Source organism: Vigna unguiculata, chromosome 3 (assembly GCF_037176805.1).
Source record: "Vigna unguiculata cultivar grain cowpea cultivar isolate G323 ecotype 2 chromosome 3, ASM3717680v1, whole genome shotgun sequence".
NCBI lineage: Eukaryota > Viridiplantae > Streptophyta > Magnoliopsida > Fabales > Fabaceae > Vigna > Vigna unguiculata.
The window spans coordinates 9782615-9808659 of record NC_140794.1 but is presented as its reverse complement, the minus strand read 5'-3'; the positions used below and the strand labels follow the sequence as shown (position 1 = coordinate 9808659).

The window sequence follows — 26045 nt, the reverse complement described above, 5'->3', positions numbered from 1 at the left end:
TTTTTAGCTGTCAGATTTTAGACTATACTCATTGTCCAATTTAGTTGTTGACATTTCAATGCCATCATACCTTTTTGTGAATACCTATTTTGCAGGATGTCATCTTCTTCAGCTCCTAAGCGCCACAAGGCAACTGCTGGCTAATCCTCCCGAGGCCAAAAGAGGAAGGAGAAATTCTATTCCCATCGCTTCCTCACCAAGGAGCATGAGGAAAATTACGCCTTAGTTCAAAACCAAAGGCTCTCGATGGAGAAACCCCAAGGCCTATTACTTGGAGAAGTGCTCGAATTCTTAGAAGAATTCTTCCGCAGAGGGTGGAATAACTTGGGATTGTATCCAGCTCCGACAAACATAGCTATAGTGAAGGAGTTCTATGCTAATGCAAAGCAAATCCATGATGAAGATCCATTCCTTAGCTATGTTAGAGGAAGACGCGTCCCTTTTGATGTTGAAACTATCAACACATTCTTGGAAACATACTGGCAATTGGGAAACACACCTTGCTAATATGCCCAATTAGTCAATGCTGGTGTTGACTACACAGAGATTGAGCGAACTTTATGCATACCAGGGGGAACATTTGAGTTGAACAAGAACCAACAGCCTATCAAAATCCTACGATCAAATCTCACTTCAAGGAGTAAGATGTGGTTGACCCTTATACACGCCAATATGACCCCATGCTAACACGTCTCAGACATCACCATGAGCCGATTCATTATCCTCTATGCCATTCTCTAGAAGGGTTGGCCTGGTCCCTAGGCCATGCGACTCTAGTCTCGACTTCCTGAACAAATAAAAGATGCAACTCAGGCATGGCTAAAGACACATTGCGGATCATCTCCGTGTGTACCACTCCCAGCCATTTGCCATGAATAAAGGGGAAGGGGAGCTGGTTGCTGGCCAGGATGTAATGGTGGTGGTGATGATGGTGCAGCGGGTCCTCCCCCTTCGACTGGCAAGCAATGCTGCATGTAGTAACCCTTGTCGATTGGTGCACGGGGCCTCTCAAAAGGTGGAATGGAGGTGTCAACCCCAGCTAACTCGCACACATGAGTGATCAAAGAGGGGTGCCCAAGATGAGCTTTAGGTTTGGCAGCATGACACACTAGTGGATTTCATTTGCAATAGGTCTGCAACATTCAATGATCTGCCAGTGAAAATCGCATAAAGGAGAATGAACCGGCTCATGGTGATGTCTGAGACGTGTTAGCATGGGATCATATTGGTGTGTATAAGGGTCAGCCACATCTTACTCCTTGAAGTGAGATTTGATCGTAGGATTTTGATGCGCTGTTGGTTCTTGTTCAACTCAAATATTCCCTCTGGTATGCATAAAGTCCGCTCAATCTCTGTGTAGTCAACACCAGCATTGACTAATTGGGCATATTGGCAAGGTGTGTTGCCCAATTGCCAGTATGTTCCCAAGAATGTGTTGATAGTTTCAACATCAAAAGGTACGCGTCTTCCTCTAACATAGCTAAGGAAGGGATCTTCCTCATGGATTTGCTTTGCATTAGCATAGAACTCCTTCACTATAGCTATGTTTGTCGGAGCTGGATACAATCCCAAGTTATTCCACCCTATGCGGAAGAATTCTTCTAAGAATTCGAGCACTTCTCCAAGTAATAGGCCTTGGGGTTTCTCCATCAAGAGCCTTTGGTTTTGAACCAAGGCGTAATTTTCCTCATGCTCCTTGGTGAGGAAGCGATGAGAATAGAATTTCTCCTTCCTCTTTTGGCCTCGGGAGGATTAGCCAGCAGTTGCCTTGTGGCGCTTAGGAGCTGAAGAAGATGACATCCTGCAAAATAGGTATTCACAAAAAGGTATGATGGCATTGAAATGTCAGCAACTAAATTGGATAATGAGCAGCAAAAAGACTATAGTAGTCTAAAATCTGACAGCTAAAAATGGTGAGAAAGGGCACAAAAATAGACACCAAATATAAGTATCTTAGATTTCCACTCAATTCACATCGAGTTAAAACCAACGTCAACAATATAAATTGAAGGACCAAAAACATATTTAACTCCAAAAGAAATAAATATGTCACTTTGCATTTCTTTGCTTCCATCATTTATTTATCACAATACTCATACGGGAACATTTTAGAAAACTCCAATCATTTAGCTTCATCCCATACTTCACATAACATTGACAATTCGTGGCTATTTCCACGCTTAAGTCTAATATCAGGTGTGTTTGGCAAAGAAGTCAAGGATAAGTTTATTCACCTGCGAGGGAAACTGTTCTTGAACGAAATGAGTTCCCTCGGGGATAAATGTAACTTCCAAATTGGGAACGTGCTCTTTTGCTTTTTCACCTTTTGTTAAATCCTCTATCCCTGGAAACTTCAGAACATAATCCTTGCCACCCATTATCAGAAAGGCTGGAACTTTAACCACAGGATCTGGTAAGTTAAACACATCACCTAATGACCTGCAATGCAAAACAACACCATTAACACGAATTTCACCAGATAAAAAAAAAAAGGTGTCCAGTAGTGGCTTTCATTATTTTTGTGCCAACAAGAAAACCGAGTTCACAAAAAAGGCAACAAAGAACAAAAGCTAGCACCTATATGGAATCTGCAATGCAGTTTGGAATCCAGATTTCTCATACAAGGCTCCGTATGTTTCAAGATCTTCCTCCGTGATCCAAGCGGGAAGAGGAGTATCAGGTTCCACCAAATCCATGATCTCTTGGTTTTCATTGGCTATTGGTATTTCACTTCTTGAGAAAAGGATGTAAACATTTCGCACAACAGTCTTTGCATCAAAGCGTCCAAAATCAGCTTCTGCCCTTCCAGGTTCCTGATATAGCCAAAATCAAAGTTATGGTGATATTACAGGTCATCATGCTAAGAGCTAAGCAATTTAAATTGTACAAAATAATGTTGTTTTCCAATTAGAATTGGAAGCTTCTCATGATAATCAGTATAGCGAAAGACTGCACTAAAGGTTTACAATTACTAAGTTGAAATTTCATCTAAAAAACAATACCAAGAACATTTATGGAAGTGCATGTGCATCTAAGTTTTTTCCTTTAAAATTACCTGCCATCTCAAAATGTAGAAGCCTTCCGGAAGGAATTTGTGATACACAGAGGAGCCGGGCGGGACATATGGAACTCCCAACGTGACAACGCCCAGGACCCTTTCAGGGTGCAGAATGGAAAATAGATATGCAGGACGAGCTCCAAAATCTTTCCCGACAAGAAACACCTAAAGTGCAGTAAGGATGTTAAACAATTAGGCAACAGTTGAACAAACAATCATTTCAGTCATCTTACATGGAGGCATCCCTTCCTGCCTATATAGTACCTCACAACCCACTCCATCTTACTCAAGTAATAAAATATGGTTGGGTTGAATTCACAGTTTGAGTTAAATTCTAACTTTAACAATCTCATACATAATCTAATTATATTCTAAAAAGAAGAAAAAAATATCAATGCGGTAGAGGATATATAAAGTAAAATAATTCTCCAAATCCTCGCACAACACCGAATTTTTTTTCGTTGGTTTGGTCTTAGAATTCTAGTGAATCAGATGAAAAATAAGTCCTAGGAAGTCTAGAGGCCACCCGTTTATGAATTGTTTAAGGCAAGATAACAATGGATTATTAGAGTACGAGAAGTACTACTAATACATTCTTTAATAAATGCTTTATTAGTTAAAAATTATAAAAAGAAGTTTATTAAACAGGATATAAGACTCACAAAATTTCTTAATATATGAAAAATCTCAACTACCTAGAGGAAGTGTGTCACCGGATAATGAATACCTAGCATTGGTCTTAAGTGCATGGTGAGTAAGCAGTTGAAATTTGGAGCAAATGTAAAATCTAAAAGTCCACAGATAAAAAAAACAAATTAAACAAAATCAACGAAAAATTAACAGAGTAAAGACATTTGAGAGAGAGAGTACCTTTGGAAGATGAAGAGCTTGAAGAATATGAAGGAGGTCGCTGAGAATATCGGACCAGGTGGCCTTCTCGGGTTGAGGTGGAGGATCGGAGAGACCATAGCCTCTGTAATCGAAGGCGATGGCTCTGACTCCAGCATCGGCAAGGGCTATCATCTGGTGCCGCCACGAGTACCATATCTCAGGGAAACCGTGCAAGAATACGACGGCGTTTCCACCTGAAAACACCAAGACAGACCAAATCAACAACGGAAGCAAAATGCTCAAGGTGGAAACGACGGCGTTGGATTACTTTTACCGCTTCCGATTTCTGCGACGTGGAGATTGAGAGCATCACCAACCTTCACGAACTTGTGCTGGATTCGATCCATCACTCAAAAGTGAAAGTGAATGTCATTGTTACCGCTAGTTTACTTCAACGGATAAATCCACCTTTCAGTCCTTTAAATAGTAGGAATTAAAATAATAACAGAAAACCATAAATTATGATTATAAAATTATAATTAAAAATGTTTTTATTCTCTTTAAATTTAATTTTCTTCAGATTTTAAATTTAAATTTAATCATTTTAATTCAATTTTATTAAACATTTTTAATGTTTTTAAATTGATGTTTGAAGGACATGTTTCAATTTAGATATCAATCTTAAATATTTGATATAAGTTTTATTTTTCAAATTTAAAAATTAAAATATGTGTAATCCTAAAATTAATATATTAAAATTTTAGTTTTATAAATAAATAGTTTTACATGATCTTTCAAAATTATATAAATAGTCTTTTTTTTCACAATCACATGTTGTTAAATAATTATAGTCTATTTTTTAGCAAAAATAATAATATAATTAATTATATAATAGTTATATGAGATGATTAAATATGTTTTTATTCTCACAATTTATAGTAAGAATTGAAATTAGTTTTTGTAATAAAAATTGAAATTAGTTTTTTTTTAATTTTAGTCCAATTTTATTTATTAACCTTGCACTTCTACTTTTCAATACAATGAAAACGATATTTACATCTGGAACATGTTAGTAGCTGCGAACATACTATATGTTAATAACTATGAACATGGTTTTTTTTTTTTTTCATTTCATGGTCATTTTGATTTTAAATTTGTAAAATAATATTCGTTGAATTTTTTTTTACCAAACAAAGTCAAGTCATGAGGGTGGAGAACAACATTACATATAAAGTCATCCTCCACACCCTTTTCTTTTTACGAAAAAAATAAAATCATCCACGATTTCTGTCTGTAAAGAGTGAAATCATGTTCTAAGGTAACGACTTCACTTCTTATGTGGTAACCTATCTCAGGCTAAACATCTTATGGGCATGCCACCAAGACATCGGTGGAATAAGTTATATAACATGATGATTGAAGGTGATTGAAAGTCTTGATTGTTACAATTTAATATATTTGTATTTAATTAAAATTATTTGAATATTGTTATTTTACAATAATAATTGTTATTTTTTTCATGTTTATAGTTCTGTAATAATGTCTTCATCTTCATCAATTAGAAGACAAAGAAGGGATAAAGAAAAAGCTCTGACCACAAATGTTGAAGGTCATCCGAGAAACAAACCCCTAGTGGAGGCAATTTTAGATTAGACACGATAAAAAAAATAATGAGTTTTCCCTCTTTTGCAAAAGTCAGTCTTTACTTTCATCATCACCTTTTTCAAGGTTTTGTGGTCTTTGTCGATTTGTCAATTCCAAGTTTTTTATTCAAACCTAAGGGTCACTGAAAATGACTATCTCTATAGTGAGGTAAATAAGAAAAAAAAATCAAAATCAAACATGATGATTGGTTAAGCATAACACATTTGAAATGTCAAGGATGACCTCCATGATCAAACCAGAGATGCATGGTTAAAATGTGAAGACAGTTGGTGCTTTGAATATAAATGACAGAATTTTGCATTATGTGTTGGTGCATATCTTGACTCTGCGGCCAACCAATTTGGCAAAAGTAATGCAAGAGAATATTTTTATGGTACGGGCAATCAAAAATAACATTTTCATTAATTAGGCGCATCGTATCATGCAACATATGCTTAAATGCAGGGTAGGGTGTCACTTCCTTACGCCATTCTAATCACCGACATCATGAAATATTGTGGAGTTGATATTTCTTTCAAGGCACATACGATACGACTATATCGACACACCATTTTTCTACAAAACCATTGAAAAAACTCAATATTTCGTCAACGGTGCCGGAAACATGGATGGGTGCATGATGATGATGATGGACCACAACTTGAGGATGAAGGTCCTATCCTATGCATGAAGGTCTCATACGGTCACAAGCATAAATTCTTTCACAAATTTGGAGGGGTGTGCAGGACGTCCAACTTAGAATGCGTGGGATGGAAGCTATGAAAGCAAGAATGTAACGTATATGGAAGATGGTTTATCAAATTTGAAACTAAATATGAACAAAGGTTTCGACCATGTCAATGCAAATGATAACCAACTTAAGGAATGAATCGACGAATTTCATGAATCTTTTCAATAAAATGTATCCTTTTTTCTTTGCTTCCAAAAGAAATAAATGTCACTGTACATTTCTTTGCTTCCATCATTTATTTTTATCATAAAACTCATACTGGAACATTTTAAAAAACTCCAGATCTTTTAGCTTCATCCCATACTTCACATAACATAGACCATTCGTGGCTATTTCCACGCTTAAGTCTAATATCAGGTGTGTTTGCCAAAGAAGTCGAGGATAAGTTTATTCACCTGTGAGGGAAACTGTTCTTGAACGAAATGAGTTCCCTCGGGGATAAATGTAACCTCCAAATTGGGAACGTACTCTTTTGCTTTTTCACCCTGTGTTAAATCCTCTCTCCCTGGAAACTTCAGACTATAATCCTTGCCACCCATTATCAGAAATGCTGGAACTTTAACCACAGGATCTGGTAAGTTAAACACCTCACCTAATGACCTGCAATGCAAACACACCATTAACACGAATTTCACCAGATAAAAACAATTGAGTCCAGGAGTGGCTTTCATTGTTTTGTGCTAGCAAGAAAACCCAGTTACCAAAAAAGCAACAAAGAACAAAAGCTAGCACCTATATGGAATCTGCAATGCAGTTTGGAATCCAGATTTCTGATACAACGCTCCGTATGTTTCAAGATCTTCCTCCGTGAACCAAGCGGGAAGAGGAGTATCAGGTTCCACCAAATCCATGATCTCCTGGTTTTCATTAGCTATTGGCATTTCACTTCTTGAGAAAAGGATGTAAACATTTCGCACAACAGTCTTTGCATCAAAGCGTCCAAAATCAGCTTCTGCCCTTCCAGGTTCCTGATATAGACAGAATCAAAGTTATGGTGATATTACAGGTCATCATGCTAAGAGCTAAGCAATTTAAATAGCACAATGTGTTGTTGTTTCCCAATTAGCATTGAAAGCTTGTCATGATAATCCGTATAACGAAAGACTGCACTAGAGGTTTTCAATTACTATTGTGAAATTTCATCTAAAAAAACAGTACCAAGAACATTTATGGAAGTGCACGTTCATCTAAGTTTTTTGCCTTTAAAATTACCTGCCATCTCAAAATGTAGAAGCCTTCAGGAAAGACTTTGTGAAAGAGAGAGGGTCCTGGTGGAACAAACGGAACTCCCAATGTAACAACTCCCAAGACCCTTTCAGGGTGTAGAATGGTAAATAGATATGCAAGAGGAGCTCCAAAATCTTTTCCAACAATAAACACCTAGATTTCATTGAGGAGGGGAATCAATTAAGCAACAGATTAACCATATATGATCATTTCAGTCATCTTACATGGAGGCATCCCTTCATGCCTACAATAGTACCTCATCAACCGACTCGATCTTACTCAAGTAATAAAATGTGGTTGGGTTGCATTCACAGTTTGAGTTAAATTCTAACTTTAACAATCTCATACATAATATAATTATATTCGAAAAAGAAGAAAAAAAATCAATGCGGTAGCGGATATATAAAGTAAAAAGATTTCCGAAATCCTCGCTCAATACCGAATTTTTTCATTGGTTTGGTCATAGAATTCTCGTGAATCCGATGCAAAATAAGTCCTAGTAGGTCCAGGCCCATTTGTGAATTGTTTAAGGCAAGATAACAAACGATAATTAGAGTACGAGAAGTATTACCAACACATTCTTTAATAAATACTTTATTAGTTTAAAATTAAAAAAAAAAATTATCAAACAGGATATAAGACTCAGAATTTCTTAATTTCTGAAAAATCTCAGCTACCTAGAAGAAGTGTGTCACCGGATAATCAGTTCCTAGCATTTGTCTTTAGTGCATGGCGAGTAAGCAGTTGAAATTTGAAACAAATGCAAAATCTAAAAGTCCACAGGTATAAAACAAATTAAAAGAAATCAACGAAACAATTAGCAGAATAAAGACATTTGAGAAAGAGAGAGAGAGTACCTTTGGAAGATGAAGAGCTTGAAGAATATGAAGGAGGTCGTTGAGAATATCGGACCAGGTGGCCTTCTCGGGTTGGGATGGAGGATCGGAGAGACCATAGCCTCTGTAATCGAAGGCGATGGCTCTGAATCCAGCATCGGCAAGAGCTATCATCTGATGTCGCCACGAGTACCATATCTCAGGGAAACCGTGCAAGAATACGACGGCGTTTCCACCTGAAAACACCAACACAGTCCAAATCAAGAACGAAAAAAAAATGCACAAGCTGAAGAAAACGGCGGCTTTGGATTGCTTCTTACCGCTTCCTATTTCTGCGACGTGGAGATTGAGACCATCACCAACCTTCACGGACGTGTGCTGGATTCGATCCATCACTCTTCTGAGAAGTGAAAGTGAACACTGTGCTGGATTCAAGGGATAAATTCACCTTTTGATCTTATAAATACTAGGAATTGAAATAATAATAAAAAAGAAATAAATTATAATAATAAAATAAAGATGAAATATGTTCTTATTTTCTGACGGGTTAAATTTAAATTTTAAAATTAGTTTAATTATTTTAATTCAATTTAAAAAAATTAATATCTTTAAATTAATGCGAACTGTTTTTATCATTTTACGTATTTTAATTTAAATGTTGACACTTCAAATGTTAGTTTCATATTTCTAAATTTAGGAATTAAAAATATGTGTAACCCCTAAAATTAATATATTAAAATTTTAATTTTATAAATAAATAGTTTTACATGAGCTTACAAAATTATATAAATGGTTTTTGTTTTCACAATCACGGGCTTTTAAATAATTACAAAATTATGTTAATGGTCTTTTTTTCACAATAACGTGGTTTTTAATAATAGCGTTTTATTTTTTAATATTAATAGTAATAAAGGTAAATACACTAATAATATAATTAATTATACAATATTCACATGAGATAATAAAATTGTTAAATAGGATTAAATATAAACAAACAAAATATATATATATATATATATATATATATATAATATGAGAATTTTTCTTTTATATTCATGATTATTATTCCTATTTTATGTTTTATAATATAATTATTATTTTTTTATAATTAATAGTTATTTTTATATGTTTTTATAAAATTATTCTAACAATTATTTGTTTTTTCATTTTTTTTTTCATTAACGATACTCAGTTTACAAAAAGAAAAAAAAAAGACACCAACTTGTACAAATATTTGCTTTTTACATAATAAAATTCAGAACAAAAAGTAAAGTAAAAAAAATCTTATTTACGTTAAATGAAATTATTTTAAAATTATAAAATAGTAAATTGAACCAGATTCAAGTAAGATAGTATCAGGTCAAATTCATTTAAAGTCGGTCTAAGTCAACCTGTATAAAAGGCAAGTTAAATCGATTTAAGCTTAGATTAAGTCGATTCAGTTTAGACATAACTTGAATCATTTAGGATTGAATCCCTAACGACTTGAGTTGGCTTGTACCTAGGTCGAGCCAATTTAATCGAACAAATCCATATCAAGTTGAGTTGGTCTTAGTTGAATCATGTTAGTTTAGACTCAAATTGAACTAAATTGGGACATCTTGCATTCGATCGAGTTAGGACCAGTCGTAATTCATATTCAACCGAGTTGGGCTAAGCCCAAGTAGGTTCTATTTTAATCAAGATCAAGTCAAGTGTAGCCCAACCAACACTTGGTCAAGCCAAGTCAGTCTTGACCTAGATCTAGCTTAGTCAATCCAAGTCCAAGTTAATCTGAATTCACTTTGATTCATTCAAGCTAAGTTGGGACAAAATCATGTTTAGATGATTTGGATAGGCCTATGTTGATTCAAATTTGGTTAGGTCCAACTCAAATTAGATCTTAGTCAACTTGGATCTGAATGAGACTCAAACAAATCAAGTCGGGTTTGGTCAAGTTTAAATAGACTAAGATATCATATCGGGATCATATCAAATTAAGTTGGACCGATCTTACATCATGTAAAGTCGGAATGTACCAGATCCAAGTCAAGTTAAATCAACTCGTACTTAGGCCAACCCAAACTACAAATATCAAAATATGAATATAAAAATGTGAATAATTTTAAATTTTTACTTTTTAAATGAAGTTTGATTTTTTTTTTTTAATTTAAGTAATCTAATTGCTCTTGTATTGTATATGATAGTTCATACCAACATATAACTAGGTTCATGGTGAGTAGAGATCATACCATGATGGATTAACCAACATTGTCACAACTTGTATTTAAGGTTAATAATATATCAATCCAACTTTACGATACAAAATTTATTGCAATGTACACGCATTATACATTCCTAAAATTAGATGGTGCATGTGTAAATTAAGCTCGTTCATGTAACAGCCCATGTGAAAAGGTATATAAAGGGAGTACCCCACCTCAAGTTAGACCTAAGAGAAATAGGAAGGGAACATCTTAGACAACAAGTTAGGTGTGGACAGGGTCTTTGATCACAAAGAACAATTCTAATGAAATTTTAGAATTTTAATTTCTCTCAAAATTCCTTATCTAAACATTTTCTTTTTCATAAAAAATTTAAAATTCCTTGAAAGAATGATTTTTCCTCTTAAAATATTTTATTCAAAAATACTCTTAATGAATTTTGAATAAATTAGGTATCGTACAATCCTGTTAAAGTTTAATTAACCTAAAAAAATACGTAAGTGAATCTTTTGTTCCGTTCCTTCTTATGCTGTGGGATTTTGTTTTTCAATTCACTGTCTCATAATCTACACATATGTTTAGTGCATATAAAATAATATTTAGTGACTCCTTTTTAATGAATTCTGATTTAATTGAAAAATGAATTCAGATATAATTTAACTCCACAATTTTATCTATAAGTGACATACAGAACTTCATCTTTTTCCAATAGATCAAAACTCTAATGTCAACCAATTGTTTGTAGATTATATCCATAAACTACCAGAACTGAACAAAGCATAATATACATTAAAGTCACTACTGAAAATGACATTAAAGACACACAAATCCATTCACAACATGAAAGTGCCGTGTGTTTTACTTGATTCCTTTTATCACAACTTCCTTCTCTGGTCCTTGTATACTAATTTCTCTCATATGCAGTGGCTACAGCCAGAGGAGGAAATTTTCTATGAACAGCAAGGCCAGGAATTTCAGACATATCCAAGTCCTCCCCACTTGCCCCACCAGGCAATGACCAATCAAACTGGTGGACAAGGTTTGCTATTACTATCTCAACAATTTTTGTGGCAAATGATATTCCAGGGCAACCCCTTCTTCCTGCCCCAAATGGAATAAGCTCAAAATCATGTCCTTTGAAGTCTATGGAACTGCTTAGAAACCTTTCCGGTTTAAACTCAAGAGGCTGGTCCCAACATGAAGAGTCTCTTGCAATGGCCCATGCATTCACCAACACCTGAGTGCCAGCTCCAATCTCATACCCTTTCACTTTCACATCTTCCATGCATCTCCTAGGGACTGTTAATGGAATTGGTGGATGAAGCCGAAGACTCTCTTTGATCACAGCCTTCAAGTACTTCATTTCACCCAAATCATCCTCAGTCACATGAGTCCTGTTACCCACCACACTTCTCACCTCCTCTTGCAATTTTTGCATCACACTTGAGTGCTTTAACAGTTCTGACATTGTCCACTCCAGGGATGTGTAAGTTGTGTCAGTACCAGCAACAAACATGTCCTGTGCAAAAGAAAACAAAATTGCAAAACAACTTGTAGTTCCCAATAATACATCACCTTAATCCACACATAATAAACTCTCTCAATGAAAATATCAGTGATCAGAAATTGAAATTGAAATTGAAAGAGAATCCAATAGAAAAAGAAAACGATATGGTGTTCTTACATACCAGTATCAAAGCCTTTATTGCAGTTCTATCAATCAGGGAATCGGTGGTGTTAGCGTTATTCTTTTCCATCGAAAGCAAAACATCCACAAAATCATCGTGGTCCCCAGAATCAACAACCCCATATCTTCCATTCCTAATAATATGCTCCTCGATCACTTCATCTATAAACTGGTCCAAATGTTTGGCAACTTTATTGGCTCTCTGAAACAAACCACTAACGTGGCAACTTTATTGGCTCTCTGAAACAAACCACTAACGTGGCTCACCCAATGAAGCCAAGGAACATAGTCCCCTATAGACACTGCACCCAACAAGTCCCCAAACTCCAACAACAGCTTCTGAAACCCCCTCCCTTCTGTTCCACGGTACCTCCTTCCGAGAGCCACTCTACACGCCACATCGTTCGTAACCGAAGCACAAATGTCAGTTAAATTCACCGGCAACGAATCACGGCAACACTGCCTAATGTTTTCCGTCATTCTGGCAGTTTCCTCCTCCCTCACACGGCGAAAGGACTGAACCCTTTTGGTACTCAGAAGGTGCAAAACGCTCACACTCCTTATCTGCCGCCAGTATTCTCCGTACGTGGAACTTGCAAGATCTTTGGAACCGTACAAGAGTACATCGTGCATCTTACGTTGTGGTCTGTCTGAGAAGAGCAGGTCATGAGTTTTCATCACCTCACGTGCTGCATCAGCAGATGAGATCACAAGCACTGGTACCTTCCCCAAGTGGAGTAGCATGAGAGATCCATAGTTTTGAGCCAAAGTTTGGAGTGTGCGGTGTGGGAACAAACCAAGTTGGTGGAGATTGCCCAGTAGAGGTAACCTTGGAGGTGAAGGGGGTGAGTTTTTGGTGTTTGCTTCATTGGAACACAGTTTGATGATGATGAAAACAACGGAAAGGAAGAGAAGAAAGATGGTGAAGAAAAGCATTTGGAAATTGGAAAATACAAGTTTTCTGTGGATTGGAACTTGGTTTTGAAGATAAAATTATCCGGTTTTAAAGGAAATGTTCAAATATCTTTTTTATTTTTTATATAAGTTAACCCATATATATATTAAATTGATTTTATCTCTAATACAAGACTTTCCATTTACGTACTTCAATTTAGTTTTGAAAAATAATTTTTTGACTATTATTACGAATAATTTTCTCTTACAATTTTATATGTTATTTTTTAAACGGTTTTTTTATTTTTTTTTATTTTCTCATTCTTAATATTTTAAAATTAATTAAAAGATAATACTTTATGTTGTAAAAAAAATTATCAAAATTTAATAGTTAAAATTTTGAAAAGTAATGTGTATGGTAGTTTTGTCATTTTGTTTTCATATCAACTGTTCTATCAATTCGTTCTTTTTCTCGTGAATTAATTTTAATTCGTTCGTTTAACTCACTGGTGGAGGAGACTGAAGAAGAAAGATGCAAAGCGTTAGGTGATTGAATAGATGATTCAAGTAATGCCACATTATTCAATAACAGTAAAATCAAACAATAGAATATCTAGACAAAAATGCAAAAATATTTTGAATATATGATATAACAAAAATTTATAATAAAAACATAATTAAAAATACCTAATTTAACCTTCTTTATAGTGGGATATTCAACATATTACATCTCAAATCTGGGCTTTTTTTGTATTTCTGAGTTTGTTTGACAGTTATTTGTAAAAATGGATCCTTTGAACTTTTTTTTTGGAAAACAGGGTTAAGTCGTTACGGGAAAGGTGAAGTTGTCCTTCCCCTGCCGGTTTCAATTTTTTTTTAAAAAAAATAAAGTCGTCAGGCGAAAAGACAGTTTCTAGAAATACGAGGATGAAGTCGTCCCTGAGAATGCTGGTTTCACTTTTTAAGTCATTTTCCTTAACCATTTCACTCGACGTGTAATATAAGTTACGATATTCAGTCACCCAAGTTTCAATTGCTTCCCAAATTTCTAACCTATCCATAGCATATGGGTAGTCCTTTATCACAAGCTTAAGTCCATGAAGATAACTAGAATCTGGAACTGCCATTTCCCTGATATTCAATCCAAATACAATGGTAGCATGTTATGTTATTATATATAGATTGCTAACACCAGAAATTCATTAGAAATAACAAAATTGTCTGGTTTCATTTCTTACTTAATAAAAGCTCACTCTCAATTTGTAAGTTTCTGTTAAATTTTAACCAATACAATGATAAGGAGTAAAAACAATGTTCTGTTATCACCACCTCTTAAGCAAATCAGTAGGTAGTGCCTGCTCGGGAAAAATCCAACTTTTGTATATAACAGCTGACATTTCTATGAAAAATCTGCCAAGGAAAACTGTTTTCTCTAACACCCCTCCAGCATTAATATGCATAGTGAAGTGTGGCTTTAAGAGCTTGTATATGGGATGAAGAATGATCAACTGTTTATGTGTGGCTATTATGAATGGTTCAATCACAGTGTGGGAGTGTAACCTACACAAGAGTCATAATTTTAAGATCAGAAATATAATGAAGTGAAACTGGCATTTCTAACGACTACTTCATCCTCAGATTTCATAAATCACGCTTCCGCATGACAACTTTGTTTTTAAGAAGAAAAAAAAGTTGGAACCGGCCTGAGGGACTTCACTTTCAATGTGGTCCTCTCCCATAACGACTTAACCATGTTTTTCAAAAAAAAATTCAAACGACCCATTTTTAAAAATAATCAGTCAAAAAAACCCAAAAATACAAAAAAGCCCTCAAATCTGTGATCAAATATTTAAAATCTATCAAGAATCAGACAACATGGATACAATAATTTTAATAAACTTCATTAAGAGAAACTTTAAGCCATTTGTATACCATCTTAAAAGTTAAATTTATGTTTAACTTAATTAAACAAAATTTAGTTATAAAATAAAAATTATACCCACCTTTATTTATATTATAATTTAGGCTTAGAGTGGACGACGTGGACGTGGGATATCCATCAAATTGAAACTTAAAATAAGGAGCGATTAAATGGAGACCATGATATCAAACACGGTAGGTTATGTGTAGTGAAAAGATCCTTGGTTCAGTGGAACTTGTACTTTCAAGTGAGTGTTGTTTGTCGCCATAACCAGAAACAGAAAGTCCATTGCTTTTAGTTACTAAAAATAAATATATAAATTATTACTGTTACTTACGTTATTAATAGTAATATCATATCATGGTTAATATTATCATAAAGTTGTTAAATAATATGCTTAGTTAATTATATGTATAAATATGATTAAGTGACAAGTGATTCTAATACAACAGTATATTTAGATATTCCTTTTCCATAAAAGCCATTACTTTTAACATATTAAATAATATTAGTTCATTTATGTTTATGTTTTTATGCATAAGGAGCTTTTAATTTATCCAAAAAAAAACATTAAATATTTAAGCAATTTATTCAAAAGACTCTATAATTTTCTCACGTAAATGGTTAATAAATTTGAGTCATTAAAATATCTAACCATGATAAATTGATTGTGGTGGAGGAATTGAAGCCCAATTGTGCCCTTTTCAAGCTTCAAATTGTGGAGGAATGATTCATCTCATTATTAAATAGAGAAAGTCTTGAACGAGGCATGTCAGTAATGCACAAAGCTCCACTAGCATTAAAATTACACGGGACTGACTAAGCTGCTGCTTGCATCAAGTTGAAGAAAAGATGAAGAAACAAAGGAGGTGGGGTGATTGAAACGACAGGTATAAGCTTCCGATACAAGAAAATGAATGAATAAACAAGAATATTGAGAAAAAAATTACCACTATTGATTACACACAAACTATGCTAGGTACGGATCTCACTATTGACTTTTGTATACAAGCAACTCAGCATCATCACCAGCATGGTGATATAAAAATAGGGTATAAGCGATGTGAAACGAGAATAAAAGTTCGTCAGACTCGGTGTAATGGAGTCCCATTTCCTCCGGAATAACAACAAACCCTAAATTAAGCTGTGGCTGTACAGTGTTTTCCCATTGAGCTTTCATCGAATTCTACACGATTCAATGACCTCGCTAACAGTTTTATGAGTCTCTGGCGAAATCATGTTCAGAGATAGATGGAATTCCTGCAGATGAAGGCAAAATGCAGTCAGTGTATAATACTTTTCATTTAAGGGTTAAATATATTTTTAATTCCTGAACTTTGACACGAAATTGAAATTCTTCTTTGTTTGAAACTTTGATACATTTTGGTTTCAAACTTTAAAAATGAATGTAATCATTTTAACTCAATTACATTAAATTTTGTTTCATGTCAAACACATTCATTTCCCAACTAATATTGAAATGGAAATATATCAAACAGTGTAAGAAACTCACATGCTAGAATGAAACACACATGTGACATGTCCAAAAAAAAAATAACGCAATTAGGTTAAAAGGACTATATTCACTCATTTTAAAAATTTGGAGACCAAAAATGTATCAAAATTTTGAATTGGATCAAATTTTAATTTTCCGTCAAAGTTTACGGATTAAAAACATATTTAATCTTGACAGATTAAAAACATATTTAATCGTAACTTTAAAAGGCAAAGAAGAGATATAGATAGTAAGGCACATGAATAACAAAATGATTAAGGTGAACACCAGTTACCATATATTCCAAAAAAATTGTTTCTAACAAATAATATGTCTAGCAAGTTTCATATTTTCATCCCCGTGGTGCAAAACAATTATTCAAGAGCTACATACCACAAATCTGTCCAACACCGGTACAAGACTTGCTAAGTTGTGGTCTGGAAGATTGTCAGCAATTGCTGCACGGATGCTCTTACTGTATAACAAAAAAAAAGGTAAGTAAATTATAGGCCTTCAGATATGCAACAAAACAATTGAGAATTTATAAGAAAACAACCTTTCAGTGGAAAGAAATGCCAAAAGCAGCGCAGAATAAGCTTCCACAATCATTTTCTCGGCTTCTTTTTCACTTTGTAGAACAGCTGCCTCATCGTTCTGCATGAAACATAAGATTATTCAAGATAGCAAACAATATTCATGTATCCTCCACCGCTATACATTACAAAACTAAGACACGCCAACTTTTTCAAGTGCTTATAATATTCATCAGATGAACATTTCAATATCTAGGAAGCTTGATATCAATTCCCAGATGAACATTTGAATATCTAGGAAGTGTGAAACTAATTCCTAGTTGTTTTCCATAAGCACCACATTGCATTATCCACATCAGACAACAATCAAGTGAAGCATGATTCCAGCACCCAATTTTCTTTACCCGCTGCTTGATGGTATTTTTTGTAACTATTTCAGCTTGATGGTAAACAAAAAGTTTTTTATCACCTGATAATGCTGAACCATCACACATGATACAGTAAACAAGTTGAGAAGATTAGTAATAGACTCCCCAGTTAGAGGATACACCATTTGTAATTTCCATGATATTCCGAGCTCCTCATAATAAGCATTTACCAAAACATACAGAACAAAAATGCAACAAGTACAATAACTATCCCAAGAATTCTTCAGAAAATATTGAACATGCTACCCACCAGTTGTAAATGCTTATCTTCCCCATCTCCTTCACTTTCACCCAGGTTAGCCAAGAAAATGGAGCACAATAACTGAATAACATCCCTCCGAACCTCCTGACACAAGCCTGCCGAGGAAGGTAGCAGAACACTGGCTGCTGCAAGCCTTGATCTGCATAAAGCCACTAGCATGTTGTAAATTACATATAATTCAAGTTAAAGTTAGCATGTCGATCATTCATAAACAAACATATACATACATACATACACACATACATATATATATATATATATATATATGAACATCAAACCTAATTAGTCCAACCATTGAATTAGAAATATTAATTTAATTGAGTTTACAAAAAATCACATAATTAAAAAACTAGTGAACACTTCACTCTTATGGTCAGTGTACTTTTGTTACATATGCTTAATTTATTTAAAATTTGGTATATATGATCAGTAATATGTTGGGTTAGTTTGGTTCAATTTAAAGCAAATATTTCTGAAGTAAGCAAATTATAAAAACAAAATCACCAATTTAATAAATATGATATGCTTCTTTAAAAGTAAAGCAGGAAGACGCTTAATTTTCAAATAAGCAGATATAGACAAACACATAAAAAAGCATAAATCTGATTATTTTATTAAAATAAACACTTCTACAATAAAATAAATTCACACATTATCGTACTATTTTTTAAATATGCAATTTGTAAAAAAAAATCACTTGTTTAATAAGTAGATATGATATGCTTCTAAAAAAATGCAGGAAGACACTTCCTAAATAAGCAGATTAGACAAACACGTAAAAAAGCATAAATCTGCTTATTTTATTAAAAAAAAAAAACTTTTTTAAGAATAAATAGGCATAAACAAATTCACCCATTATCACACGATTCATCAATGCCGTTTGTTTAATTCAAATCGTATAAAAGGTTACTAAGTGAAACAAGGTGCCCAAGACTCTTTTTTGGAGTGAATGGATCCCTTCAATTGTTCGAAATAAAAATACACAAGGACAAAAACACTCAAAGAAGAAAACAGGTGAATCTGTTATTCATGTAGCTGTATTAGTTCATTACGAACAGCCATCTGGGAAGGTTTTCAAATTACCTGTTATGACCATCCTTCTCAACAAGATTTACAAGCAGGCCCAGAATAGCAACAAGGAAATCTAACTCGTGATCAGTCAGATGCCTATCAGATTGATGATCTTTGGTATTTCTGGCGGCATTTTCTTTTATCTGATCAAAGGACAAAGGCGAGCTGAAAGAAGGGAAATGATAGGCAATTAACATAGACATAGTCTCCAGTCCTCCATAGGTAGCAATTTGGTGGCAACCAACAGGATTGTCATTGGTCAAATTCATGAGCACCTAGAATGAGACGACATTAGTTAGTGAATAAATTGTAACTAACTTTGGCATGAGAAAAAACATGAATAACAAAAGAGGGCAGAGGGACACGCTATATCCTAGTTCTATAGATAGGTCCTACATTATCTATAAACAAAACAACAATTATATCCAGCAGACATTTCTCCAAACGATTAGTGTATAATAGTGACATAGAAAACTCAGGATTGTAACTATCCACTAAAAAGAATAACTGTCAAATGGTTTGACAGGCAAGCAAGTTCTCTACTTTCACTCAATTACTAAAACATGATGTGTTTGTCTAAAAGATACAAAGAACAAAACAAGATCAGATAAGAATACCTTTACAGCAGTAAGAAGGCAGTCAGTTAGAAGGCTGGAATCTTTTTCATCACCAACATCAGAGCTGGAACAATTGACGTCTCCATTACTTAATTCTTGTTGGCTAACAGCTGTGTGAGATTGACATTCAATTTCGAACTCTTTGCTTGCTACCACATGCTTTTTAGAATGTGACTTTTTTTGTTTTCCTGATAACAGATCCCACTTAGAAGGTGCAATGTCATCCTCATCAAATGCAAAGGGATCTTGGCTATCATCCAATATTACAACTGGGGTAGATTCCATAAAGCGAACATTCTTCCTGGAATTATTTTGAATCATGGACGTTTTACAGTACGAACTCTTTGATGCACCACTACAAGACCCAGACGTGGAAGAACTGACCCTCATCTTTAGCGAATAAGTATCAGTAGTTGAAGTGCTAGGAGTTTCAGAAATGGATAGCGAACTTTCCAACCGGTTACATGTCAATATTCGGCTGATCTGAGAGGCATTAGAACTCTTAACATAAGAGCCTCTCTCTGCTCCATGATACTCTCTATTGGAACCGCGTGACAAAGTCTCATTCTCTGCAAAATTCAAATGAAGAAGCATTTAGAAAATCAGAAGACTAACTTATTTCTACGCTAGTAAATCAAAGCCAATGTGTCTTCCAGTAGTTAGAATGGGAATCAAATTATTTTATCTCACGGAGGTACAGAACAATAAAAGATAAGGCACAACCATGAAGGTCATTCTACAGATTTACTACATCCTGAACAAAACTACATTTTCTCATAAAGTTTGCCTAATGAAAAAATTCATAATATGAGAAAGGAGTGCAGGAGTATAGACAGAGCAAATTCTGCGTCAAAGTCCACACATGATCATCAGTATAGATCAAGGCGTCAACTTAAACATTTTGCCATATGAGTCTAAAGTTCAAATTCAACTAGAAGAGTGGACTATAAGCGTAGTAAGAAAGCTAAAAAACTAGCAACCCCTACTCTGATGCTCAATTCTCTTTTGAATTAAAGCAATAATTTCCTATCATATAAAGACAAAAAAAAAAAATTAATCAAAGGTTTGATGAGATGAGATCTTATATGTTAAATCCTTATAGTAACTCTGCAAAGCTCAATAATAAAGCAAATCACATTTCTTACTGATAGAAACTAAACTACAAAACAATGGAGAATAGCCTCTTATGATTCAAGAAAAGAAACTGTTAAAAAAAAGATTAATCTAGAGTAATGGAAATACGCAGAACCTCTAGATATGGTCCATTCCCCTTTTTCCCCTCGATCCATGTCTACTACGCAGTGACCTTCCCTTTTATGTTTTATTTATATTATTCCCTTTCAAATTCTCATTCTCCCCAACAGATTTTCGACCTCACATTATTCCTTGTAATCTCAGCATTCAGTTATGCTCCATATTTAACATTAATAATCCATTTATTTACTATCATGTCCTCTTCATCCATGTCAGATTGTGTTAACTTTCTATTTCCTGCCCCTTTCCAAATGTCATGCCTCAATAATGGAGGCCTATCAATACCCGGAACTTCATAAAAAAAACAGAACAAGAGACAATAGTTTTCTCCTAAAAGGGGGGAACAGTTCAAGAAATAGATCCTAAAGGATAAGAGCATGAACAAAGGTTATTAAATGGTTTGGCTAATTTCTGCTTAAAACTCCAACCAAATAATAACAATCTAGTACCTTTATAGTCTCTGAGCTGATCCAATTCAGAACAATGACTGGCCATAGAGAACAGGTCGTCGGACTTGTTATCATTGGATGTAGCAGAGGCACACCGCCGTAAACATAGATCTACATGTAAGAAGATTTTTGGCAGGGATGAGAGGGAGAGAGAGGAAAAACTTAGAACCACCATAATCAAAGCAAACCAACACGATTGCTGAAAATAAAATAACTAATAAGGAACAGGTAGAAAAAGCATCAGGTTACCCATTTGAATGATCATTACCTGAGAGGACCTTTATGACAGCTATGATCAGCTCAGTAAAAGAAATTGGGGGACCCCGAGGACTCAATTTTCTTTTCATTTCAAGCAAATGACTCTACAGCGAAAGAGAATGTTAAGATTAAATTATTGATAAACTAACATGTTCACTGAACTAGGAATGCAACAAGCCATGCATAATAACACAATGTAGATATCGATAAAAAAATAAACAAACATGTTTTTAATTAAACACGCAAATAACACATGTCAACCTGATTGTCATTGCTTAGGAAAGTAGCATTTTCCATTATCTTCAAGCACTTGAGAAGTAAGGTTAGGCTCTTGATACGTTTGTCATTTCTTGAACCTTTGGTAGAAAGAGAACTATCCTTCATCCAGTTCTGAAAGAGAAATCCAGAGTTTTCATGTAATTGCTACCATAATTCTTTGGGGAAGCAAATATAGGTGCATTTGATTATAATTCAGTTAGAAGTAATGTTTAAAGAATTGATTTTCGAAAGCATTAAGGTTAAAAAAAAATGTTTAAGAATATTTTCTAAGTGAATTTAGAGCAAATGATGTTTTTATATAAAAATATGAAATCGCTCCATAATTGAATCCCACAACAAGAACCTATTTAACAGAAAAGTAAATAATTTCTTTTCGTCAAAACCAATTTCATTCACAGCAGAATTAATTGGACTTCTAAAATGTTACCAAAATACTCCTATTGCTATACAATATGTTTTACCAAAAAAATGTGATTTAGAGAGCTTTCCAAAGAGGCTAATAAATGAAACGGTTATTAACAGCAAAATAAATATCTCATATAAGATCAAGAAAATACTGTTTGACTGACTCTGTCAGTTTCTTTTAGTCAAAGTCATGTCTACTAAAAATATGGTAAAGCATGTATATGAACTAACATACAAGCTCACACCTCCAAATCTGAATGACAATCCATGGTGACTTCAAAGACCGCATCCAGTCCTCCATGCTCCCTTAATTTTTCCTTGAAATTTCCACCAGTCTTCCGTACAGCGCCTGAGGTTTCTGAATATAAAAAATATATAAAAATACTCAGAATATGTTTCAATATAAAGGTTCCACAAAAGAATATATATATATGCACACACCCACACTCAACAGGACCACAGGAGCATTACAAAGCTGATTGAAGTGAGCTCTTGATCAACTAGAGGCCGCATAAACTGCTTACAGGAATTATAACTTGTAGAGAAAGAATACCGCATAAATCATAATTTACAAGTGAAAACTGTAAAATCTTGAAAAAATTGGGATAGAAATCCACATAAGACAAATACCACTAAAATGCAAATGAGAATATATCACCATCCTAGAATGTGTATATAAAAAACCAAATTCCATCAAGTTAAGCACCACTGTGCTGAGAACTAATTAATTTTATCGTGTATTTCAGAATCAGGATGGCACCTTCAGAAACTGGGAAGAAATAAAATGAACAAGACAGGTAGGTATATAAAGTAGATATCAATGCATGCACCTTCAGAAATTGGGAAGAAATAAAATGAACAAGACAGGTATATAAAGTAGATATCAATGCATCCTAAACACTAAATACCCGTATACATAAACAAATTTCATTATCTATAATTATTTTTGTGCATAAAATAATGGCATTGAAATTGAAAAGAACCTAATATCATAATAGAATGAAAAGAACTTCAGCCAATAATACAAACTGTGGACACGAATGTTCTTTACATACCATCAAGAGAAATTGCAGACAAACAAGCCTTCTCCATTGTCAGCAATGCTAACCACTTCGGGCATAATTCCGGTCTCTCCACCCCATTGTCAATCTGACATGCTTTTAGCTGTTTGCAATTTACTAGAATTTCTTGTACTCTGGAAAAAACTTCAGAAGAACTAGAATCCAATCTTCCCGTTGTATTTTTTAGCATGTCATCATTCTGACGCAATGATAAAAGTTTATAGCCAAATTTTGGTGTTTTGTCTTTAATGGCTGTGGTGACAATTGGTCTTAAAAACTTGATTAGAAATTGAATACAACCAGGTGATTCAAGGAGGTGATCATCTTGGCCCTGAAACAAAAAGGTATTGAGTAAAATAAGCAACAGTAATGCTCGTATCACTCATAGCTTCTTTCATTACTCAAAATCCAATATCTGCATTTCCATAGACAAAAGAAGACTTACATCACTGGTCAAAATGTACAAAAGGGTTGCAGCTGCAAGATTGCTGGGAGAATCATCAAGACTGAGACCCAAAATGGCATTGGTTATTGTCTTTGCCATCCTATAAAGCATAAAAATCAGGGTTCATCAGCTAAACATTCATACAGGAAGTATATTTCTAATATAAAAGTGAGTTCAATCCATGCACTCAGTTTGAAGTTCCGTCTAAATGAACATTTATGGACATACAAAGAGCATTTCAGTTAGTCACCAAACACCCCATTAGTCCTCCAAAGGTTTTGGAACCAAATTAGTCATTTAAAAATTATATTTCAAAGATCTAAAATGTCAGCACGTGTTCATCACTGTGGAAGACAAAAGTTGTGACACATGATAGGAATAAATCTTCAAAGGACTGAGCGATTACCAAAAAAAAAAAGACATTTTTGAGAAACTAAGTTTTGACAAAAAAAAAAATAACATTTTGATGAACTGATTCGACAACTAAAATTTTCGAGGACCTGATTGAGAATATTTTTCGAGAAAATACTACTCTGCCTCACTCACTGACAATTACATAGCAATTGAGGCAATTATAACAACAATATTATGAATCTTTAGAATCTCATTAACCTTGATATGGAGGATTCTACAGCACTACTATTACTGTATCAAATACCAAGAAAGGCACCCACATCGGGTGGCCAGAGTGAGAAGTAAACTTAGGGTTCAGCACATCCGGGTTGGGTTGGGTTCGACCACAGAAGAAAGCACTGGCAAAGGAGGATCAATACATCGGGCCGTGATTAATATCACAAGCTAAAAGGGGCCCAGGATTACCTCGTAAACAAATAAACGGCAACACAGTCCATTAAGTGAAATAAACAAGCGCAATCCTTGAAAATGGTAAAATATCTAATCTCCCTTCAACTCGCATTCCCACTTAAAGAGTAGCCAAAGATCTCACGATCAAATCTACCTTAACAGCAATGTTAATACCAAAAGCAAAAACTGAAAAAAAACATCAACCCTTTCAATTCTTCATCTCAGGTAGAAGTAAATAAGCAATAATTAGTCAAATCCACACAAAATTTACAGCTCCTGACTCGTCCCCAACATTCGAAGCGCCAACAAATTCAAAAACCCCACACATCCACGAACCTAAAACCAGCCCCTCACTCCTCCCGTTCCAAATTTAAAATTTTAAAACAAAACCAACAAAACTTTAAAAAAAAAAGAGAGAGAGAGAGAGAAAAATTAATAAATTGAATAAACACACACACTCTAAGAACAAGTGCAAGGCAAAAAGACCCATTTCAGATTCGCAAGAAAGAATAAAGTTGGAGAGAAATTGACACACCCTTGAGTCCTGAGAAGCCTTCTCTGGTGCGTAGTGGAGCAAATTGTCAACAGCGAAACCAAACTCGACCTTCTGATCCGCAGAGGTTGTCCCTTGCGGAGGCCATCGAGGGCGAAATTGACCTCGTCGACGTGCTCCATCATCTCACCGAACTCCTGCGCCTCCATGAGCGTGGACGTCGCCGGAATCCCCTCAGCCCCCGCCGAGCGTTTTTCCGCCCCTCGCCGCGCCCGCTTGGACTCCCTCTCCGGGCACAAATCGTCGATCTCCGAATCGAAGAGGGGCCAATGCTGCGACGAGGAGTCCTGCGAAGAGAAAGCGAAGGCGCAGAGAGGGTCGCCGGTCTCCTGCGAGAAGGGCTCCGAAACGTCGTCGTTGAGCGAGGAGGATCCCGAGCACGTTCCCGAGAGGGGTCTGTTGCGGCGTCCGTAGGTGCGCACGATCATCTTTGGCTGAGATCGGCGGCGGGTGGTGGGTGCTGGTGACGGCTAAACGGAGGAAAAAGGGTGGAACATTTGGTGACTAGAAAAAGGGCTTTTTCGGAATTCCAAGAATTAGGTGAGAAGTTGAGCTGGGTCAGTTCAAGAACTGGAACAATAACAAAGAAGAAGGAGAATTGGATTGAATGGAATTGAATCGATGAACAAGTGTTACGTTGTGTTGAGATGGGTGAATTTGAATTTTTCTTGTTATCAAATTCCGTGCGATTTTGAATCGATGGGTCAGTGGTTTATTTTATCCGATGAGAGAACAAACAAAACCCTTTGCTCAACATCTACGGAGGACAATTTCGGTATTTTCAAAACTTCGGACATCGTTTTCTCACGTGGAGTGGAGTAATGAAAAAAAAAAATCTATTTCTTATTAATTTTCAAATCTTTTTTCAATTAATAGTTTAAGAATTAATCTAATAAAAATATTTCTCAAATATCTTAAATTAATTTTTTATCTTTATTTAGTTTTTAGTTTTTTAACCACACATTTATTTAAATTCGTACTCATTTAAGTCTGGATTCTATATTTGGAAAGGAAAATTTCTCAAATTAATAGTTTTATAATTTTATTTTAAAAAAAAAACACATAAAGTTATTTGACG

General features: G+C 34.8%; 4 protein-coding genes across 8 annotated transcripts; all 4 read right to left on the bottom strand.

Moving 5' to 3' along the window:
* Positions 1-2024: 2024 nt before the first annotated feature.
* LOC114175792 (epoxide hydrolase 2-like) lies at positions 2025-4363 on the bottom strand. 2 transcript variants are annotated; one of them, XM_028060596.2, is made up of 5 exons: positions 4224-4363; positions 3929-4143; positions 3056-3223; positions 2578-2813; positions 2025-2439 (listed from the first exon to the last, which is right to left on the bottom strand). In XM_028060596.2, exons 1-5 carry the CDS (start codon positions 4294-4296, stop codon positions 2193-2195), a joined length of 939 nt encoding a protein of 312 aa, XP_027916397.1. In that variant the 5' UTR covers positions 4297-4363; the 3' UTR covers positions 2025-2192. The 2 variants fall into 2 exon arrangements, with proteins under 2 accessions (XP_027916397.1, XP_085527534.1); XM_085671408.1 differs by having other exon boundaries at positions 4218-4343.
* A 2079-nt stretch (positions 4364-6442) lies between these two features.
* LOC114176221 (epoxide hydrolase 2-like) lies at positions 6443-8801 on the bottom strand. 3 transcript variants are annotated; one of them, XM_028061180.2, is made up of 5 exons: positions 8668-8801; positions 8369-8583; positions 7497-7664; positions 7017-7252; positions 6443-6884 (listed from the first exon to the last, which is right to left on the bottom strand). In XM_028061180.2, the coding sequence occupies exons 1-5, from the start codon at positions 8738-8740 to the stop codon at positions 6638-6640; spliced, it is 939 nt and encodes a 312-aa protein (XP_027916981.1). In that variant the 5' UTR covers positions 8741-8801; the 3' UTR covers positions 6443-6637. The 3 variants fall into 3 exon arrangements, with proteins under 3 accessions (XP_027916981.1, XP_085526747.1, XP_085526746.1); XM_085670621.1 differs by lacking the exon at positions 7497-7664; XM_085670620.1 differs by having other exon boundaries at positions 8369-8784.
* A 2477-nt stretch (positions 8802-11278) lies between these two features.
* LOC114176814 (cytochrome P450 736A117-like) lies at positions 11279-13224 on the bottom strand. Its single transcript, XM_028061980.2, has 3 exons — positions 12486-13224; positions 12240-12453; positions 11279-12070 (listed from the first exon to the last, which is right to left on the bottom strand). The coding sequence occupies exons 1-3, from the start codon at positions 13172-13174 to the stop codon at positions 11456-11458; spliced, it is 1518 nt and encodes a 505-aa protein (XP_027917781.1). The 5' UTR covers positions 13175-13224; the 3' UTR covers positions 11279-11455.
* A 2682-nt stretch (positions 13225-15906) lies between these two features.
* On the bottom strand, positions 15907-25690 carry LOC114177977 (wings apart-like protein 1). Of its 2 annotated transcripts, none has more exons than XM_028063609.2 (13): positions 24950-25690; positions 23611-23710; positions 23160-23496; positions 22350-22462; positions 21682-21810; positions 21431-21524; positions 21163-21273; positions 19460-20028; positions 18855-19117; positions 17760-17910; positions 17105-17202; positions 16942-17023; positions 15907-16313 (listed from the first exon to the last, which is right to left on the bottom strand). In XM_028063609.2, exons 1-13 carry the CDS (start codon positions 25393-25395, stop codon positions 16230-16232), a joined length of 2577 nt encoding a protein of 858 aa, XP_027919410.1. In that variant the 5' UTR covers positions 25396-25690; the 3' UTR covers positions 15907-16229. The 2 variants fall into 2 exon arrangements, with proteins under 2 accessions (XP_027919410.1, XP_027919411.1); XM_028063610.2 differs by lacking the exon at positions 24950-25690 and adding an exon at positions 24223-24770.
* Positions 25691-26045: the final 355 nt, after the last annotated feature.

Bases quoted from the DNA above. Each gene is read 5' to 3' on its own strand.
- LOC114175792 (XM_085671408.1), bottom strand. From the start codon at position 4,296: ATGGATCGAATCCAGCACAAGTTCGTGAAGGTTGGTGATGCTCTCAAT. The intron at 4,144-4,217 runs GTAATCCAACGC...TGGTGTTTTCAG, and splicing joins AGAAATCGGAAGCGGTAAAA to GTGGAAACGCCGTCGTATTC. The intron at 2,814-3,055 runs GTAATTTTAAAG...TGGCTATATCAG, and splicing joins TCTACATTTTGAGATGGCAG to GAACCTGGAAGGGCAGAAGC.
- LOC114176221 (XM_085670620.1), bottom strand. From the start codon at position 8,740: ATGGATCGAATCCAGCACACGTCCGTGAAGGTTGGTGATGGTCTCAAT. The intron at 7,665-8,368 runs GTACTCTCTCTC...AATGAAATCTAG, and splicing joins AAGCTCTTCATCTTCCAAAG to GTGTTTATTGTTGGAAAAGA. The intron at 6,885-7,016 runs GTGCTAGCTTTT...TTTGCATTGCAG, and splicing joins GCATTGCAGATTCCATATAG to GTCATTAGGTGAGGTGTTTA.
- LOC114176814 (XM_028061980.2), bottom strand. From the start codon at position 13,174: ATGCTTTTCTTCACCATCTTTCTTCTCTTCCTTTCCGTTGTTTTCATC. The intron at 12,454-12,485 runs GTTTCAGAGAGC...TTGCCACGTTAG, and splicing joins GTGAGCCACGTTAGTGGTTT to TGGTTTGTTTCAGAGAGCCA. The intron at 12,071-12,239 runs GTATGTAAGAAC...TCTTTTGCACAG, and splicing joins CAATAAAGGCTTTGATACTG to GACATGTTTGTTGCTGGTAC.
- LOC114177977 (XM_028063609.2), bottom strand. From the start codon at position 25,395: ATGATCGTGCGCACCTACGGACGCCGCAACAGACCCCTCTCGGGAACG. The intron at 17,911-18,854 runs GTAATTTGAAAA...GGCTTTATGCAG, and splicing joins GAGAAGGATGGTCATAACAG to ATCAAGGCTTGCAGCAGCCA. The intron at 16,314-16,941 runs GTATGTAGCTCT...CTTCATCTGCAG, and splicing joins CGGTGTTGGACAGATTTGTG to GAATTCCATCTATCTCTGAA.